Consider the following 18,784-nt stretch of genomic DNA (forward strand, 5'->3'; position numbering starts at 1 on the left):
AGGCAAATCCCCTATAAGGAGTATAAATCTGCAAGGCTTTGTGGGTAATTAGCGAACATGTTCGGGAATGTTAGCAGAGTTTGGCAGGTGCGTTTGATCAGTGGCTAGAGGCAAAATCACTGTTGACAGAGGGAGATGGCAGGAGGATCGAGATAGGATGGCAAGTGGGTGGGGGAGAGAGAAGTGTGAGGGCTGAGGGGCAGGTTTTACTAAACCACACTTTTTTTTTTATTTCACCACAGACACTCTCTACAGAGACAAGGCAGTATCTATATATGAGATTATTTAGAGGACAACTGACAGAAATTAAGTTTATCAATAGACTATTGAGAACTGAAGCTTTTGTAGTGTACTGTTTGGTTTTATCGTGAAAGACCTCAGAGAAACATCATATATTGTAATGATCAACTAATGAGACGATGATAAAGTCTATTATTATTATTATATTATTAAATTTAATTATAATGTTGGTCTGACCTAAAACGAAGTGGGCTTAAGAACACAAAGCAATAGTCCAGTTTCATAATGAGAACTTCTTGAAACCCCTATGAAAGCTATTAAAATACTCCCATTTTAATATTTATGATCACCTCGTGATTTAATTTTGTTCTGACTTAAGATTATAGTTGTATAGTTGAATTTACTATTGATTATAGTAAGTGTAAAGGTGATGTGTACCAAATTAATACAATGCAAATCAAATGCACTCTAATGACTACTCTTAAATACATCTTATGCTGCTGAATTATTAATATTATTGTGTGTGGGTTACCATGGGTTCAATGAGGCCTAATTAGAGGAGATACACTAAAGCTAATTTGCAGATGCCAGAAGCATAGTTTATATATAAGAGCTAATATTTGAAAGTCAAATTAAAGTTGAAAAGGCCTGTAATAATTGTTAATTAACTCTGGTTTTGTTTTTCCCTTTGACAAACTTGAATTGAGTACAATATTCACAGGGCTAGTGCTTCACATTTCTGACCACAAAGATACATTTCAAAGCTTTTAATTATTCGTTTGATGTGGGTATTCTCTGTAGGTTAGATATTATTTTAAGATCCCTTTGTTCAAAAATTCATTTTTATTATCGCTGCATGAAATGCATGGCAATTCCCCACATAACTAACCATTGGTGCAATTAACATCTTCGATCGAGTTCATATTCCTGATAATTTATACCGACTATGCACCTCCCCTGTGATCGCTTGCAGGGTTTGACTCTTCCACAGCTCCCTTGCATTTACAGAACCAGTTTTATACTGATGAAAATGGAAAGTGAAACTTTATTATTGTGACAGTCGAGTCCTGTTCATTAAAGACTTCGAAACAACACCGAGGCCAGTTCAACAAGCAAGCCGACAGCAGCACCAGTGTAGTGACATCAAACCAATTAAGACTGACGATAAATATTAACAGGAGTGGGTATTAACAGAACATGACTGGGAAGCCAAGCTGTAAACAAGTGCTGGATGGCTGATCATTAAAACTGTGTCACACAGTGCTGCACAGCAATGGAGAGATAGAGATTTTGACACTAGAATTGATCTTTCTTCAGAGCTGAATGAAGCACTCAGTACTATCTTGTAAACAGAATAGAAACTGGTCAATACTGTATGTAGTATACACCTATTAAGTCATGACACAATGTATAATAGCAAGTGCGCATTCAAATTAATCTTTTGGGGGATTTTCACATTATGATGAAAATATCCGCATTTGCATTAATGTTCCCAAAAATCTAAATCAAAAGTGAAATGGTTACAAAAAACGTGTCCTAAAAACAAATATCCATTCCAATTATCATGAAATTGTGGAAACATCACATAAATATCATCAATGTATATTAAGCTTACAAAAGCAGCACTGTCTTCACAAACTGTAAATACACACACATACACACACTTGAAAAGAATTCAATGGTTACTTCAATAAAGTAGACCAAAACTACTAAGCCTGAATGTAGTGGCAAAAATACAACTTTACACCAAATGCAGTATGCACTGTGCTACAAACTTGGAGCGGTAAATTTGAAAGATGTAAGCATTTTCCAGACAGGGCAGGCCTAACGAAAGACATAATCAAGTTGCATCATGGGAAGTAGGATCAAGTGTGAAATTGAACCATACTAAAGCATATGAGTCAGGATAGTTCAACTTTTGCTGGATCAATGATTATTATTCTGATGATTATTCTTTTTTATTGTCTCTCACAAAAGAGGAAAAAAAGAAAAGAAGTTAAAAAGGTACAATATGAAACATTTCTGCATTAAAATGTTTGCTATATATTTTGAGTTGTGTACTTACATTATCCCAAATGTTTCCAACAACATTCAAACCCAGAGAAATTTGTAATTTTATTCAAGGTAACGGTGCGTTTCATTTGGTCGCCTGTCAATGGCATCATCCCTTTTGCCTCCACTAATTACTATAAGTTCTGGGGAAACACCAGATGAAACGTCAGTGAGGAAGGAAGGAACACAATGTCACAGAATTGTACTCAGTTAGCTAACGTTACTTGCAGCTTTTAATTAGAATGAAATTATATAACATGAATAAACGTAACGTGAATAAAACTTTAATATGTTTCTTCGTCTGTAAATGGAGTTAATGTCAGATAGATTTTCGTCAGCAATGGTGGTGAAGACAACTCCCACGCTACGTCTTTTGTTTTGATTGAGAGACCCCTAGCGGTTTAAAATAAAATTGAAAAGAGTTGAAAAGACTTCTTACTTCCAAACTGCATGTGTCTATCCAAAATCTCTGAGCGCTATAACATCAACATACTCATAAACAAACTAAGTTAATTAAAATGATGTGCATTGCTGACCATGGTTGCACAGTTTTGTGTTTTTATATTTTAAACGTGCATTTTGTTTACAATTCTCTTTATTTGGATTATAAGTGTTTCTTGCTGTTAAGTTGTCCTGTTGGGCTGCCTGACCCACTGGGTTACAATGATTACTATTTATCTCACAGCCTTCAGAAACAGGAAAGGCCATGTCAGACTCTCGCCTCAATAGTGTGGTTTCCATTATTTTGATTTGGCTTCAAAGAACAGTTAGAATAGCTTATATAGCAGTCACAATAACAGAATATGCCTGAATCTGAACCAAAGTTAAGCCCACTTCCTTCAACTATACAAAGGCTGAAAATGGGAAACTTTGAGTACTGGTGAATGTCACGGTTGCTAATAAATAGGCAGGATTAACGCATACCTTTTAATATTCGCGCTGCTTAATGGGCTGACAGTGTTGAATTATCTATAGGTCTCAGTGATTCAAAAAGGACCATCAAACCCAAACTTGAGAGCAGTGTCTTGTAATTGAATAATACATTACATGTGGCAATTATTTCTGTTAGAAGCAGACTGAGAAATCAATAACCAAGGGATCAAATCAAGGACTGTGAAGCTCTTGTTTCTATTCCCCTTGTGACCAATTACATCACCACAGTTTAAACACCTGCAGTGTCACAGCTCACTGTGACACTTTCTTGCACATGTTCACCCTTTCTCTGTCGCTCTCTCTCTCTCTCACACACACACACACACACGCACACACACACACACACACACGAATTGTGTTAGTCGGATCCTGAAGACTTTGAGAAGAGAAAGGAGCTTATATCAAGTCCTCATTTAAATGTGTACTGATAGACTAATAACCGATTTTAAGATTTTTACATGCTGAAATCTCGTCTAGAGGATTATTGCACTATTGTGTGCTAAATGAGCTGCACATCAAGACTTAATTGTAAATATGGAATGATGGGAGAGTAATGCATCTTTGTTGAGATAATATGCACTCATTGCACAGCCTGACCTGGAGTTATAAATTATGCACTGGTTTTTAGCTCCAGGCAGTATCCTCCCATGACATATGTGGTGCTGATTAAGAGAGAGTGAAATGGGTCTGTTTTAATGAACATATCCCATTACACAAAAGGCATACCTCCAGTGCATCACTTAGAACACACAGGTGACAATGAAACTTTGACCACCTCATGGTCTGTAGGTATTGGTGAATACAATTTGCTTTTATCTGAAATATTCACAGCTCCTAAAAAGGCTGATATCAGGTCTCATTAAATGTTGATGCTCCGGGTGAGTAAAGAGAATACTGGCTACATCAAAGGCCTTGTTATGTCCAGTGAATACTAACTAATCCTGAGCTTCTCTTCAGGAGCATCTAAAGCCTGTAAGACCAGCAGTGTCTAGTTCACTGCTGGGACCCTGCCTGGTCCTTACAGTTCCAACAGGAGACTCCTACATATCACAAAGAAAATGAGAGGGGGGAAAACATAGATTGAGTGAAGATGATATTTTTTCTGTGATTATCGGCTGTAGCATGTGTAGCATTGTGTTTCATCTGCCCTTTGTGATGCTCGGTGCACTGACATGCTTCCTCTCATCTGAGAATGGATCATCAAAACTGAAACAGTCAATACTGCGCAAGACACATAGGCTCACCCAAGCAATAATAGCCTGGAGTCAAAGGATACGTGTTCCACGGTTGATTGATTATTAGTCCCATTCGTATTATTTTGTTTGTTTGAGAGAGAGAGAGAGAGAGAGAGAGAGATAGCAAAAGAAAAAATGAAAAAATGTTACCTACAAAGTAATTTCTTTTCAACTGTCATACCTGTACATTTACTTATTTTATTGAGGTGCATTACTTGTCCAAAATGTTCTTTTATTATCAATAAAGGCAGTGAACTTTGCCCGAGGCACAACCGTCAACATAACACAACTGAGGCCATCAAAACATTGTGTGGGAAAACAGATCCAGCAAAAACACAAGATATTAATAGCCGAATTGCACTCATTACTGAATGTTGGTGTCCACAGTCGTAACAGGATAGTGAAATGCTATGGTGGGCACTGAAACACAGCGTTCATGAAATAAAAATCATGGGCAGAACTGCAGATCCACGTTACTCTGATGTAGAGAGGGAGAGTGCAGTGCTGGAGCAAGTTTTACAGAAGGTTAAAACATCCACAGGCTAGTTGAATGAAGACATGCACAACCAAAGGACTTAACATCAAAAGAACCTGTGTTTTCAGCTATTCTCTGTGGTGGGCTTGCTTTGCATATTTCATGGCAGTGGATTTCATATCTATGCCCACCTTTCTATTGATATGTGCAAAGCCTTTTCTGTATTTCAATTAAAATGTTTTTTTCTTGCAAAAATGTAATCGGCAGGTCTGATTTGGAGGGTACAATTTCAATTGTTGTTCTTTACTGTGGCAGGGAGCCATGCTAACAAGTGGAAGCCTTCACCCCTGTGCAGTTCTTCCCCTAAAGTGAAGAGTAAGACCAAGAACACAACGTTTGTTTTTTTCCACATAAAAGCCTCCAGATGACCTATGGTTCCAGCCAGACCTTTAAAGAAATGGAGGACAATCAAAAGGACAAATGTGACGGGCCTCCTGTGTGAGCTACAAGATGAATGCGAAACAGCGCGTCGGTTCTGTGATGTCTTTGACCTGATAGTTCAAAGCTGCTCTTGGACTATGGACCCCTGTTCGGTATGTGAGCACCTCAGACAAAGGCTTTGTTCATAATAAAGTAAATCCACCACATTGTTCCACCACCATTTCAGCAAACAGGGAGCACACTTTCTAGACCTGAGCAAAGCATGAATGTGCCTACAAACACATCAGACTTAATATTTATTAATAATTTAGATTTTTCATAAATCTTAGGTGATGTTCCCTACCAAAGTTAGACAATTCAACCCTTCAATCTCCAATTTTTCTGACACATAAACTTATTTTACTTTATATATTTATCTTAATGATTATATATAGCAATATTCTCATCAAGAAATCCATACTGAGCCAACTTGTCAAGTACACCTTGCTACACAAGTTACCCATGATTTTCATTATACATACACTTTTCTCAACAAGTGTAGCCTTGTAACACGGTGCATAATGCACCTCTGTTTCACGGGGACAGGTTATGGGGTGGCAAGGCACAAAGCAGCGTGCTGTGGAGCTACAGGACGTTAACTCCCCCCTCCACCACCCCTGCTCTGGTATTAGGAGGCATGGGGAGGTGCTCCAGCCTGCGGTCATAGTTAACCATGGCAAAGCAGCGTAGGCTGGCTGCTGTGGTGCCTCCCTTCCTCCTGAGACACAAGGGTGAGCAGGGCTTTGAAGTTAAAAGTGTGGCTGGGAGACAATATGAGCAGCATGTGAGCATCTATCTGTGGTGTGTGCTGTGTGATATGAGGGCAAAGGTGGGCTGTGTGATGGTGGACTAACTGTCCAACAGTTGTAGAAAGAATTCTCTGTGTAGGGTGACCATCAAGTTACAGTATACAGCTGCATAATAGCTTAGTAGCAAAGGCTGGTTCATTTTAGAAGAATTTGAGAGTTAAACCATCCAGGCTTTAAATACAAGGTTGTGTTTTAGTCGTCTAAGAGAAACAACACAAGCCAGTCATTGCAAGGATCTAAATAGTTGGATGATGCATAAAACAGCACTGAAAATTGATTCACCTTTATTTCCTGTTTTGCCTGTCGTTTGTGTGTGTCAAAGGTCATTTAGACCTATGACTATGGGCCTAAAAAAGTGTCTATGGCTACCATAAGTTAATTTTTATACTAATTATATAATTAGTATAATTATAATAAGAATTTTATTTGTATAGCACTAATAGAAAATAATGTGAAAAACCACATCAAAAACAAGGAGAAAAAGTTTGATAAAAAGTAAAAAAATCTAGATGAGCAAGTAAGAAGATGTAGGCTCATGTTCATGAATCAAACTGTTAACAGCATAATAATTCATCAAGCAATTTACAGGTTACAGGTACAATTTCCTTAGTCCTGATTCTTTCAAATGTTTGATAGCCGCTGAAACTCTCCACACAATTTGGAGTATAAAAGTGGTCAATATATTAATATCAGCTGTGAGCAATATATATGCATGTATGATCAGAAGGCACACAAGACGAGATGAATGCCATAGCATTACAGCTATTTCATTACCCAGCCCGGTCCCAAGACGCTACCCTAATGAGAAGTCTAACAATTAGGACTACATGTGTGTGTGTCTCCTTCAAGAGAATATCAGATAGGCATCTTTATCAAACATAGTATTTTATAAATCCCTCTGTCATTTACAATTAAACAGATCATCAGCAGCAGCGTGCATATCCGAATAGAAGGCCTGCTTTACATTTCAGAGTACACACAGGGCATTCCTGTGCCTACAAAGGGGGCCTTCAGAGAGAACGAGTGTGTGTGTGCAAGGAGCTAAATCTTTGACAGAGCACAACGCAGGCCTTGCAAAGTCTGTTTAATGTTGTCTTTAGAAATATCTAGTCCACACGGTAAATAAAGCCCAGTGATGACTGAAGTTTTGAAAGTGACCAAAAGGCTGTAATGGCTCGCGTTTGGTACCCAGGGTGTCAAGAAGTCTGCAGTTACGCTTAAGAACGAAGGCCTCTTACTCTCAAGTGTCATTAGTATGACTGCATTCATAGATTAGATTTTTTCAACTCAATAATCAATGGCACTGCCACAATGAATTAATTCATTATTAAAATAGCAGAGAATTGATTTCTTGACATTATTCCGATTTAGCTGCCAAAATTGCTAAAATAATCAATGTAATAAAACTAAGGTAGAGTGGTTAACAACATTGACAACCTGACTGCAAATAAGAATTTGTATTTTTAAGATATTGACATTTTCACAGACACAGACCAACTCTGGAGTTATTAAACTGATAATTTTGGATGAAACAACATACTGCCATTTAGTGTTCAATGTGTTCATCATGGACCCTGAGATTATCCTCGTCTCACGCACAAATTAATGTAGTTACCGCCACACTTTAAGCCATTAAATTAATTTTCTCTTACTGGAATAATTTGTTTGATTAGACAGTTTTACAACCAGAAAGGAGAGGCCTCTGCATTAATTATGTACTGTATAGAAAACAGCAAACCGTCTTTAATATACTTCATAAATAGAAAATTAATTAATTGAGTAGCAGAGTTGCATGGCTCTTTGCTGCCATCTTGAGTATCTGAAAAGGCATTGCACATTTTGGTTAGAAGCTTTAATTACTTCTTATAAATCAATAGAGCAAGTCTTGGCATTTACAAACTATGTTCTTTTCCCTGTCCTTTGAAAGATTGTTTGCTTTTGATTTGCAATTAGGCTGATGGTCAGTAGGATATATAATAAGCAGTTATTATTTGAGTAACATTTACATTGGAAAAGTAGAGACCAGTAAAGCTAGGAAAATAATAGTAGAAGGCCAATATACATCTTGAAAGATCTTGGAATACCTATATTCCATAGTTAAAATCCAAATTTTTTCATTGCACAATTAAAAGTCATGGTATATACAGAGAGAGAGAGAGTGAGAGAGAGAGAGAGCTGACAGCGGAGAGGCCATGGAGGAGAGAGCGACATATAACTCAAGTTGACGACAACTATGCTCCTTATTGTACCTGCAATAAAGCGAGCTTGCGAGTTAATAGCCAATAGGAGTAATTCATCAAAACGACTGTTCAACAAGCATACACTTGGAGAGAGAACTGCTATGCCCACAGTGTCCCATCCACCGCTGTACTCAGCCAAAAATTGTTTATGGAGGTAAACGAAGCATCACTCTGTAACACCTCTGTTCAATCACAAGTGTTTTTGTAGTTCCAACAACTCCAACAGAGTGATACATCTTCTAATCAGCTGATCACGTCAGTCAAAATCTCCCAGTTATAATTTCATTCTTATCATATCAATAAATTAAGCGATCACCTTTTAGTTCTGAATCAGGACCTTCAGTATTTGGAGCAAGTAGATTTTGGAAAATAAGGTGTGCCAACGTCAGCAGGTTACTGTTAATTCTATATGTAAATACATATTTACTCAACATTTGATATCTTCTGCTGCTATGTATATATAACTTCTACTTAAGTCTGTTTGCCCCTTCGTCTTATGCATAATACTAAAATTAAATGTTTAATGTTTAAAAAAAAGATGCATTCATATTATTTCTTAAAACAAAAAAAGTGCCCCTAAAAATAAATGTGAGCGTAGAGCTCTGATGGGGTTATTTTTCTCTTTGAATTTAATGCTATGCACAAAGTTCATCTTGAAATCTTGACAGTCTTTGGGAAAATCCAACAGGAGGGTATCTAGATCAAATACAAAAGTTTCATTACCACTGACGTGTAGGAAGCCAAATTAGGTCCTGAAATTGCATTAAATTAAACCCAGCAGACTTGGTTGCAGTGTTCACCGTAGCGCATTATGAATATAATATGAAACCGTTGTATTATTGAAAAGGCTCTTCAAGCCGGCAGAATGTGTTTTTGGAACAGGGAATACTTATTGGTGTGTATTTGGCAAACATCAAGATCATATTAGCAAAGACAGCCTAACTGACAGAATGAACACTTTAATTCATCAATATGTCATTGATGAACTGTATGGACACATAGTATATGTAAAAAGGTTAAGAGAACAAAGGTGAACTCAAATTGGGACTGGAGGAGATTAGGACCAATAGATAGGTATATATTCTTATGTTATCTAACCATAACCATAACTGATGCAGGTGAAGACAACAGTTTATCAGAAATGTCATCATTCAACATCTATTCATGTACATATAACACACTTTGCGTGTATTGGTCAATGGTAAATTATCAGTGTCAATCTATTATATAAAGAGTGTTGTTTTTTTAGCAGAGCAGAACTTATTCTCAGTACCACAACAGAGCAGAAGCACTGAAGAGAACATGCCTCCCTTAGTTTGTGGACATGCAGCCATCAGTATGTTGGAAGCTGTTGTTATAAACTTGAACATTGAAAATTTATTTTTTCTCTTTACCAATGACATTTGCCACTTTTTGTGTTTGAATAGTTATCTTGACTTTTAGGTAATGTCACTGACAACACAAAATATCATTTTTCTCTCACTGAACCAACTCAAACTAGTCCATTTCTACTCTACTTATATGGTAAAAGCATGCAAGAAATATGTTGTGGTCTTATCCTATTAACTGATTTGTAGAGGAGTTGCGCTGTCAACTCTCGGCTGGATATTGACTACTGTTGAGTACTTTTTCCCTACAACTTACTGCATGGACTGACACAAACAACAGGCTTTAGAAAGCCCCATGTGTGCAGTTCTCCAAGTTATAGCTTGCAGCAAGTTAAAGTCAGTCAGAGAAAACAGGCACATAGAAAAAGATGTAATAACTCAGTGATGAAGTTAGTGTTACTAGTATAGCACACATATATTTCACACAGATTATCAGAATATTAAATACCTTGATTGGACAAGTATGGTTCTGTATGAAAACAATTGGAATCTGCAGAGTCAAAACATTTGGGTTTTTGAGTTATTATTTCTCAAGAAATCTGCCTCTGAGCCCACGCATTATATAGTATATTAACTTCAACTGTGCTGGCAGCTCAACCTCCCTAAAACTCAGTTGCATGTCAATAAGTATTTATGAACATTACCACTTTCTATTTCCATTCTCTGACCACTAAGAATCCCTCATGAACATGCAGCACAGCACATCTTTGCATGCTATCACTACACATATTTAGCCACGTGGTGGCGTTGCAGCGCAAAGAGAAGAAGATTGTGGGTTTTGATGTAAAGTAGTTGCGCCTTATTTCAGAACTTCTATGTATTCAGCCATACTTTGCACCAAGATTTAAAGGTGTGGTGCACATTAAGCCATGATGAGGGATGCCCTAATTGCATTTAGTGTGATATCATATCATTATTGATGTTAAATGATTTATGAGATGCAAAGAAACAATAAACAAGACGGTGAAATTCCCTTCAGATATAAATGCATAAATGCTAAATAGATAACACATGAAAATAAATTGCAAGGTAGTGGTGATTGAAAGTGACAAGTGCAATATGGTGTTCAAACCAGAAGATATCTGGACTGGCAGAGTAAATCTGGGTGAAGAAAGTGAGCGTAGAGCTTGTCATTTGAGCAAGACACTTAACCTCCAACTTCTCCAGCTGCTTAGTGACATCAGGTAAGACTGATGTTGCAGTGGGTAGTTTCTAGAAATAAATGTTGGTAACAGAGCGTGAAGTTCCTGTAAAAAAGAGCATTGCTCTCAGTTAAACTTCACTGGAAAAATGAAAAGTGCAACAAGTCAACTCCAGGAAGAGGCCGGAAGTAGAAGGCTAGGGCTTTGGGAAGATATTCTCAAAAACAAAAGTTGCCCTCCAATTTAATATAATTGATGATATAAGGAAGCACCTTCTACATCTGAGTTTTTCATATGTTACAGTGGTGGTTTATAGAGATGGGCCGTATCTTTGCAACATTTTGGAGATGTATGAATAAAAAAATAACACTGCATAAGAAAAGATCAGCATCAGATATAAACATGCATTGCTTTTCACCACAATCCACTTCCATCACCCTGCCAATGTTTAGGCAGGGTTTTATGTCAATGGACATAGTATTGCCTTTCTCCCCTGTGATGGAAGCTAAAAGTTCATAAAAGTTGTATACAAAACAGCCAGCTGACACGCACAAAAAGTCTGCAATCCTGTGCTAAACAAGAAAAGTAAGATATTGCCAGTCTAACTGAGACACAGTTTGTCATCCAGATGGTGATGAGGCGAAAGTGACAGATTCTCGTCCCCAGACACTCAAGAGATCTGGCATCTCAAACAGCTCCTCTGAGGCTCTGAACTAACTCTAACCAGCCCTCATCTCCTTCATTAGCTCTGTTTGGGAGTTTGCACATGGCTGCTCACATCCAAGAGAAGCCCCATTGTCCTCTGTCTAATCAACTGAGATATGTGTTGTCGGACACGTGGGAGAGGAAGTTTTAAACACCCTTCTTTTGAATATGTTTCAACTACTACATCCATGTCCACGTTTGTGTTTCCATATTTAGAACTTTTTTCAGACTGCATATTTAAAAATGTATGGAATATGGAAAGTTCAGAGCATTTTGTATTGGATCTATCTGATGTAATTTTAAAGTTTTTAAGCCTATTCTCCCTGAAGAGACACTGTGGGGTGGAGGAGTCAAACAACTGATAGAACAAGCATGTCAATTAGGGAAGACTAGCAGCCATGAAGCTAAGGGTCTGTTACACAGGAGCTCTGGAGAAATGGTGACAAAACTCAAGGGGGCTGTTAGGCTTATAACAAATGGTTCCCGGGGATATCCGTCGTTCTGCAGAAAAAGGTCAAACTAACTGTTGCAATAATAAGATGATTGCAAAAGTGGAGGACCTAATATCACACTAAGAGAGAGCAAAACTCTGTACTTATTTATTCTGTTTGCCATTGATTGTACACTTACAAGATGCCCAGAAACTGATAAAAAGTCATTATCCTCCTTGCAATAGCTGTATAAATAGCTGTTGTACACTAACCCAACATTTACAAAGAGAGAGACAAAATGACTGATGAATGCATAAATAAAACATCTAAAAATCTATTACTACCCCATCAGCTACTGTCACAAAGTGGCTTGAAGAATGTGACGACATAAGATTTAATCAAACGTTGAACTAAGCTTAACTAAAATAAACAATTTTGTGTGCAAATCAACAGCAATGACAGTGATAAGTTGATGTGTGGGTAATGTGCTGTGAAAGTGTTAAAAGGTGCAAAATGAAAAGTCAGTGTGGATGCCAGTTGAAGGAAGACAGCTGAGAGTAAGCACACAGACTAGCTTTAACAGTCTGGGAGGCTCAGGTGAACCAGAGGAGCTCCACAGTCATTGGCCTCCAGAGATTTAACAGGACGGTCTATGGGACGGACGTCATTGTACCCAACCTCATTAACTATGCTGCTCTGTGGCTGCACGTTATGAAGAAGCAGATACCAATTTAAGCTTAGAATGTGGACGGACAACCCCAGTGCTGTGATTTTGCTTTTCTGAAACAGCAATGACAGAAGCGTGTTTTAATATGGCGACATTTTGTGCATATTTATTTATTTAGTATAGAATTAATAAATTACACAAATACTGTGAGTAGGCCTACAGGCAGCCAACAACATGCTGCTTGGCACATAACTGCATTTTCAAATAAAACTTTAGATCCATTTTAAAGAAGACAAAAAAAAACATTAATAACCACACCTATAATAAATATGATAAACTATAATAAATCATGCCTAAATGTTACAAATGGCACACACATCTACTAGACAGAAAGAGCAAAAACAAGAGCAATGTTAATTTTCAGTGTGTTCGTATTCACAGTAATGCAATGTGTAAAACAAACAATGACTTACTTTAAGTTGAAACGTCTCCCTCTGGTCATATTGATCCTCCTCCTTCCTCTCCAGTGTGTTGTGTTTACTGTTAAAGGGCAGCATTCCTCTCATAGTCCAGTCTTTGTGAGGTCAACATTAAAAACTTTATAATATAATGTTATCTATCAAGGATATGCAAATGCATCCATCGTTGCCACCTTTGGAAACCACGACAAGTCTCTTTTTTACCATGTCCAAGGAAATTATATTTCTCTGTGCTGAAATTACCAATTTAGCACAAACTCTCCTCCCAATGTAATGATGGTGGCTAGCTTAACTGCCTGGTGATGGCGGCATGCTGCTAACCTCCTCCTAGTCCATTAGCATCAGGTGTCGGTTCATTTCATTGCTTTCCACGTCGATTTTGGGGTGAATTGACCGAATATGTTTTTTCTGCTGGACCATTTCTAACGTATCACCACTGTCAAAAGCTTTAAAGGCGGAAACCATTGTACAGCCAAGGCAGTTTTCTTCACCACAAAGTCTGCCTGTCGAGGATGGCTTGATTAGTGCAGGTGAGTCAAAGAGCCGAAGCCCCGCCCCCTCTCCCACCTGGCCTCTGTAACTGTCAATAAAGGAAACTCCACCAATTTTACGCATCGAGACCTTTTTTAAAGGTCTTCTGATGCATACGTGGGGGAAAAAAGGCTGTATAACGCCGTCTGTATTTGTATTTGTAGCTCCAGAGGGAGATGTGTGGTGTCTGATAAATGTCCTCACTTCAGTCAGCATCAGTTGGGTCTGAAGGATACAAGATTCAATATGAAAAAAATCTGTGTGTGCAGTCAGAAAGAAGTGAGTTTACTAGACCTGTGTAGCCTGCTCCTCATCTCTGCTTGAGGCTAGCAGCTGTACTGTTGAGTGAATTGAGTTGAGGTTTTCACAAGGAAGAAGAATGCATGCAATAAAAAAGGCCTCTTTTTCTCCAACTATATTTATATCGATGTTATAGTATAAAATCACATTTAACCTATTAGAGAATTGTATCTGCATTGTCCACTCCTAGTAAGCAGCTAAGTAAGGTAAGTTCAAGCCAAGCTGCCTAAAAATAAAATGGTTAAGGTTAGGCAAATACTTCTGCTTGGTTAAAGTTAGGGGAAGATTGTGGTGATGATAAATAAATAAAAATAAAAGTGAAAATAGATAGTTATGGTGTGGTTTAGCTTAGGCAACTACTAACCTTTGGTTTCACATGGTTCCATGACGGGTGACCAAGTGCCATCTTTGTTGGCAGTGAGATTGATTTATTTAGTTTTGTCGTTTGGGGTTAGTGGGTTTGTTGTTTACAGTTTCAAAACCTATAATTTTAGATAGAAAGAAAAAATTACATTACAGTAAAATATGCTAATTTTCCAGTGGTCTGAGATTTTGTAAAATGTGCTGATCAACCCAATCATATTGCAGTATTGTTGTGGGGCATGATTGGTGAGCCTTTCAGTATGGAAATGTTGTAAAATAATACTTTAATAATACAGCCTTTCTACTTGTAGGTGAGAAAGAAGCACAAAAAAGTACTCTGCCACATTTTTAATGGATTTTTACTGAAACAACAACACAAAAACTACTAGAAACCAACTAATGATGTGATGCTGCAGGAGAAGCTAAACATAACCCTCATTTAACATTTCTTCTTGCGAGAGGCTCCATGTCCAATGAAAATGCAGTAACTTATTGTAACCACTGGAGGGCAAAATGAGCCAGATAAAACATGAATGTGTTCAAATGCCAGTGAAATGCATACCGTTGTATCTCATAACGGAATAGTATCAAATAACAGTTTACAACACATGAAAGTGTTTTATTAAAGAAATATTTTTAATAAAGTTTGGAGATGGTCTAATTATGTGTGTATGGTAAATATAATGTATCCCTATTTCCATGAAAACGCAAGTGAGTGTTATATATAACATGGCTTAGTTTTCTGAGGATACGATGTTTTCCATGCCACATTATGTGCACCTTTTTGAAATGAATAGATAATGCTGCTGGGAAGCTCAGTATGGTTTGCAGCTTTTATCACCCAATCAAATAAAAATACAGTAAGACATGAAAGGCTAATGTATCTAAAATACAATTTATTCCTGCTTTCAATTCACAATTATTACAATATTTAGGATCATAAGTACATTTATCACACTTGCATTGTCCACTACAATGAAATGTAATGAAGTGTTTTACATCAAGGCACCAGACAACCACAGTTGAAGGTTTTGTTGGACTGTGGTGTGCAGTTTAGTCACAGGCCAAGACAGAGAAAAAAATCCATTCTCATCCCTCTTTGCAAAAGAAAGTAACTTCTCAGTTACCTTTCCATGATGGCAATGACACCAATGCTAGTTATTTCACAGTTTTTAAGCGCAGACTAACAATGAATGCTGACAACTTTCTGGTGGTAGTCTGAAAGAGATCAGTCAGTGTTTGTGAAGAATATATGCTCTCGTTTCCAAGTGTTTATGGACAGATGATGATGCAGTTCTGTCACTCAAAGGAGGCACTTGGTCCTAGAGAGCCAGAGAGAGGAGAGACAAAAATGTTTTGTGAGCCACATAAATTCTGAAAAGTAAAAAAAAAGAGAGACATCAAAGTTCCTTAGACGTAGTACACCTGCTGGGCCACCTGGATGGCTCACAATCAGCTCCTTCTTGTAAAATTCATGCACACTGAGGCTGTTTCAAAAAAGGACTTACAGTTAACAGTCTGTAATGCTAACTTTTTGTCACTGTAGGCCAATCAGGTTTGTTCAGCATGTGATAAATATATGACCACAGTAAGAGCAACTTGTGAACGTCCATACTTAACAAAACATGACATAATTGATCATTATATCTAATTTCAGGAAATTTCAAATGTAGGTGGTGCTAAAGGAGCCCAATACACTGCCAGAGTTCCAAAATAATCTTCATATACGTAATGCGTAAATCTGTAAAGTTGAAATGCAAATTTTGGACAAAATATGGTGCTTTAGTTGACAGTTGGTACTGAGCTCATCAATTTCCACATGTGGCCATATTTTTTTTCCCTTGATGTGTATATAAAGAAGACTACTCCTCCTTCTGCTCCTTTGTAACACCAAATATTTCAAATACAGCAAGTGCATTTTCTGTTTGAAAGAATTTAAGCAAGAGGCCTTTCTACTCACTATGATTCTTAGCTTGATTTCAAAACACAATGATTTTGTTTCAATCAACCTCTTGTACTTTAAGCTTCAAAGAGCTCAGCAATAATTCGGATGTGAACGTACAGAGGTGCTGACATACCTTGTATCTGCTCTTGTGCTCACACAGGGCCGCGCCGCTTCCGTCTGCCGAACGCCTGGGCACCCACGTTGGTGGGAACGAAGTTGCTGTGTCCCAGTCCTCCTGACCGACTCAGGAAGTCAGCCAAGCGGTGGGTTACACAGGTGGCTGTGTTGCATGCCCGCTTCTGTGCTGTTGCATCACTTTTAAGAATGGAAAAGATAGTGAACACAGTTTATTATGACACCCAACATCCGATCAGACGTCTACATGACAGACTACATAGAGGGAAATATTCCAATGATTGTGTGTGCATTGCAGACAGTCATGCTTACCATTTACTCCTTTCACTTTCTTATTCAATGAGTAATCTATGTTTTCAATCTTAAATAAATTAAATACAGCTTCCATGTAAAAGATGAATTTATTATAGGGGAAACATAAAAATAATTTTACATTAGAGAGGTTTTTAGCTGTTCTTTTTTATTGTATTGTACTGCCTAAGTAATGCAATTGTTGTAGCTGATTCCAAGTTTTCAAGTCTCTGTCAAAATCTAATGTCCGCCAGTGTAAAATTAAAGCTTTTTAGTCAGACAAATAGGATCCACATGCATCAGCAGTCTTGTGAATGGATACAGCTGGATGAACATACAAAAGTTAACTCAGACAGACAGAAGAATAAAAGGGCTAAAAATGGAGAGTTTCTAATTGTATGAGTTGCTGTAGTTCTCATATTGCTCAGATAGACTTCGCTTCTTGCCAGGCGTCCCTGCTCCCACGTCGGTGCGGGGATAGGTTTGTAGTTTGTGAATATCCTGGGAGAGTTTGCCCAGCACACAAGTGCTTAAGCCGGTGCAGCGCTTAGACATGGGTCTATCCAAGCTGTGAGAGACAGAGACAAACATGCAGAAACAGGCTTACAGTAACAGTGGCATGCAGATAAATGTTAATAATTACATGCATGGCGCTTTTCTAAAATGTCATGCATTCACAGAAAAAGCTATGTTAAATTAACATTTCAAATGCATGCTGACAGATTCACCTGGGATATGAAGATTAACCATAACCGTTAACCATAATATTGTAGTTGAGTTGTCATGCTGTTGTTCGGTTTCATTTTCTGTGAGTCTATCATGCATGTTCTCTCTCGTGGTCTCTGATATCATGCTCGCTTCAGTTTTCTGACCACTGACACTCTCTTGCAGGCACATCATATAATACTGAATGAATGGAGGAATGAATGAATGAATAACTGCAGTCCATGCATTATGGCAGAGAGTAGATTTACATGAATTTCACTGTATACCTTGATAATTAATAAACACCAAGGTTGGAGCTGTTGGGCTTATGAACAAAATCGTGTTATATTGTGATTAAGCAGTGATGGTAGATAGATAGATAGATAGATAGATAGATAGATAGATAGATAGATAGATAGATAGATAGATAGATACCACACCCTACACAGTACTTTAAAATGATCGTTATTAGGGTTAACTATACCTAAAAATGTAAAAAACAAAAGCCATACCTGTTTCCATCAGGTGTTTGGTGGTCTTGCTCATCTGAAGTTATCTGCATGAACTCCCTGATAGCTCTGAGTAACCTCTGCGCATCATCATTCGATAGTGAGACTCCATCTGACATGGACTCCTTACTAGTTCTGAAAATACACATTCAACTTGATTGTCCAGATAAATGCAACAGTAACGGATACAAGGCAAAACAATCTGATGCAACTGTTCCTTTTAAAAGTTAACAGGAAGTTATATTTAGATATATAAGGATACTGTGTTATGACTGGTGATGAAGGTCATACAAAATTATCTTCTAAACACAATTAAAAATGTTTAAATGTAAATATATTTTATACTTTTAGGAATGATGCAACAATTCTCACCTAGATGGAGCTGCCTGTGAGACGTACATCTGACAGAAGATCAGCGCATAGGCAAGAAGGAGAGTCCAGAGTTTCAGCATTATCATGGTTCCCTGTGTAAAACGCATACAATACCAAACAAGGTGAGAAAAATTGTTGCAAGGAAAAGTTTTTAAAAGCATTTTGTGTTATCACAACATTTTCTGCCATTAAACATGTTTTTTGTGTGGACTTTCTCATCTACTGCATGCATTCACAGCTATATGAAACCTCTCTCTCTGTCTCTTTCTCACACTCCCTCGCTGTTAAAGCCGCAGAGGCAGATAGAAGAGTTATTGGTGATATACTGACACTGGAGGCTTTGCCAGCAACTATAAC

General features: G+C 37.7%; 1 protein-coding gene across 1 annotated transcript; it reads right to left on the minus strand.

The window, feature by feature from the left end:
- Positions 1-16,567: 16,567 nt before the first annotated feature.
- On the minus strand, positions 16,568-18,513 carry calca (calcitonin/calcitonin-related polypeptide, alpha). The gene is made up of 3 exons (XM_070907344.1): positions 18,428-18,513; positions 18,059-18,190; positions 16,568-16,730 (listed from the first exon to the last, which is right to left on the minus strand). Exons 1-3 carry the CDS (start codon positions 18,511-18,513, stop codon positions 16,568-16,570), a joined length of 381 nt encoding a protein of 126 aa, XP_070763445.1.
- Positions 18,514-18,784: the final 271 nt, after the last annotated feature.

Source organism: Enoplosus armatus, chromosome 1 (assembly GCF_043641665.1).
Source record: "Enoplosus armatus isolate fEnoArm2 chromosome 1, fEnoArm2.hap1, whole genome shotgun sequence".
Lineage (NCBI taxonomy): Eukaryota > Metazoa > Chordata > Actinopteri > Centrarchiformes > Enoplosidae > Enoplosus > Enoplosus armatus.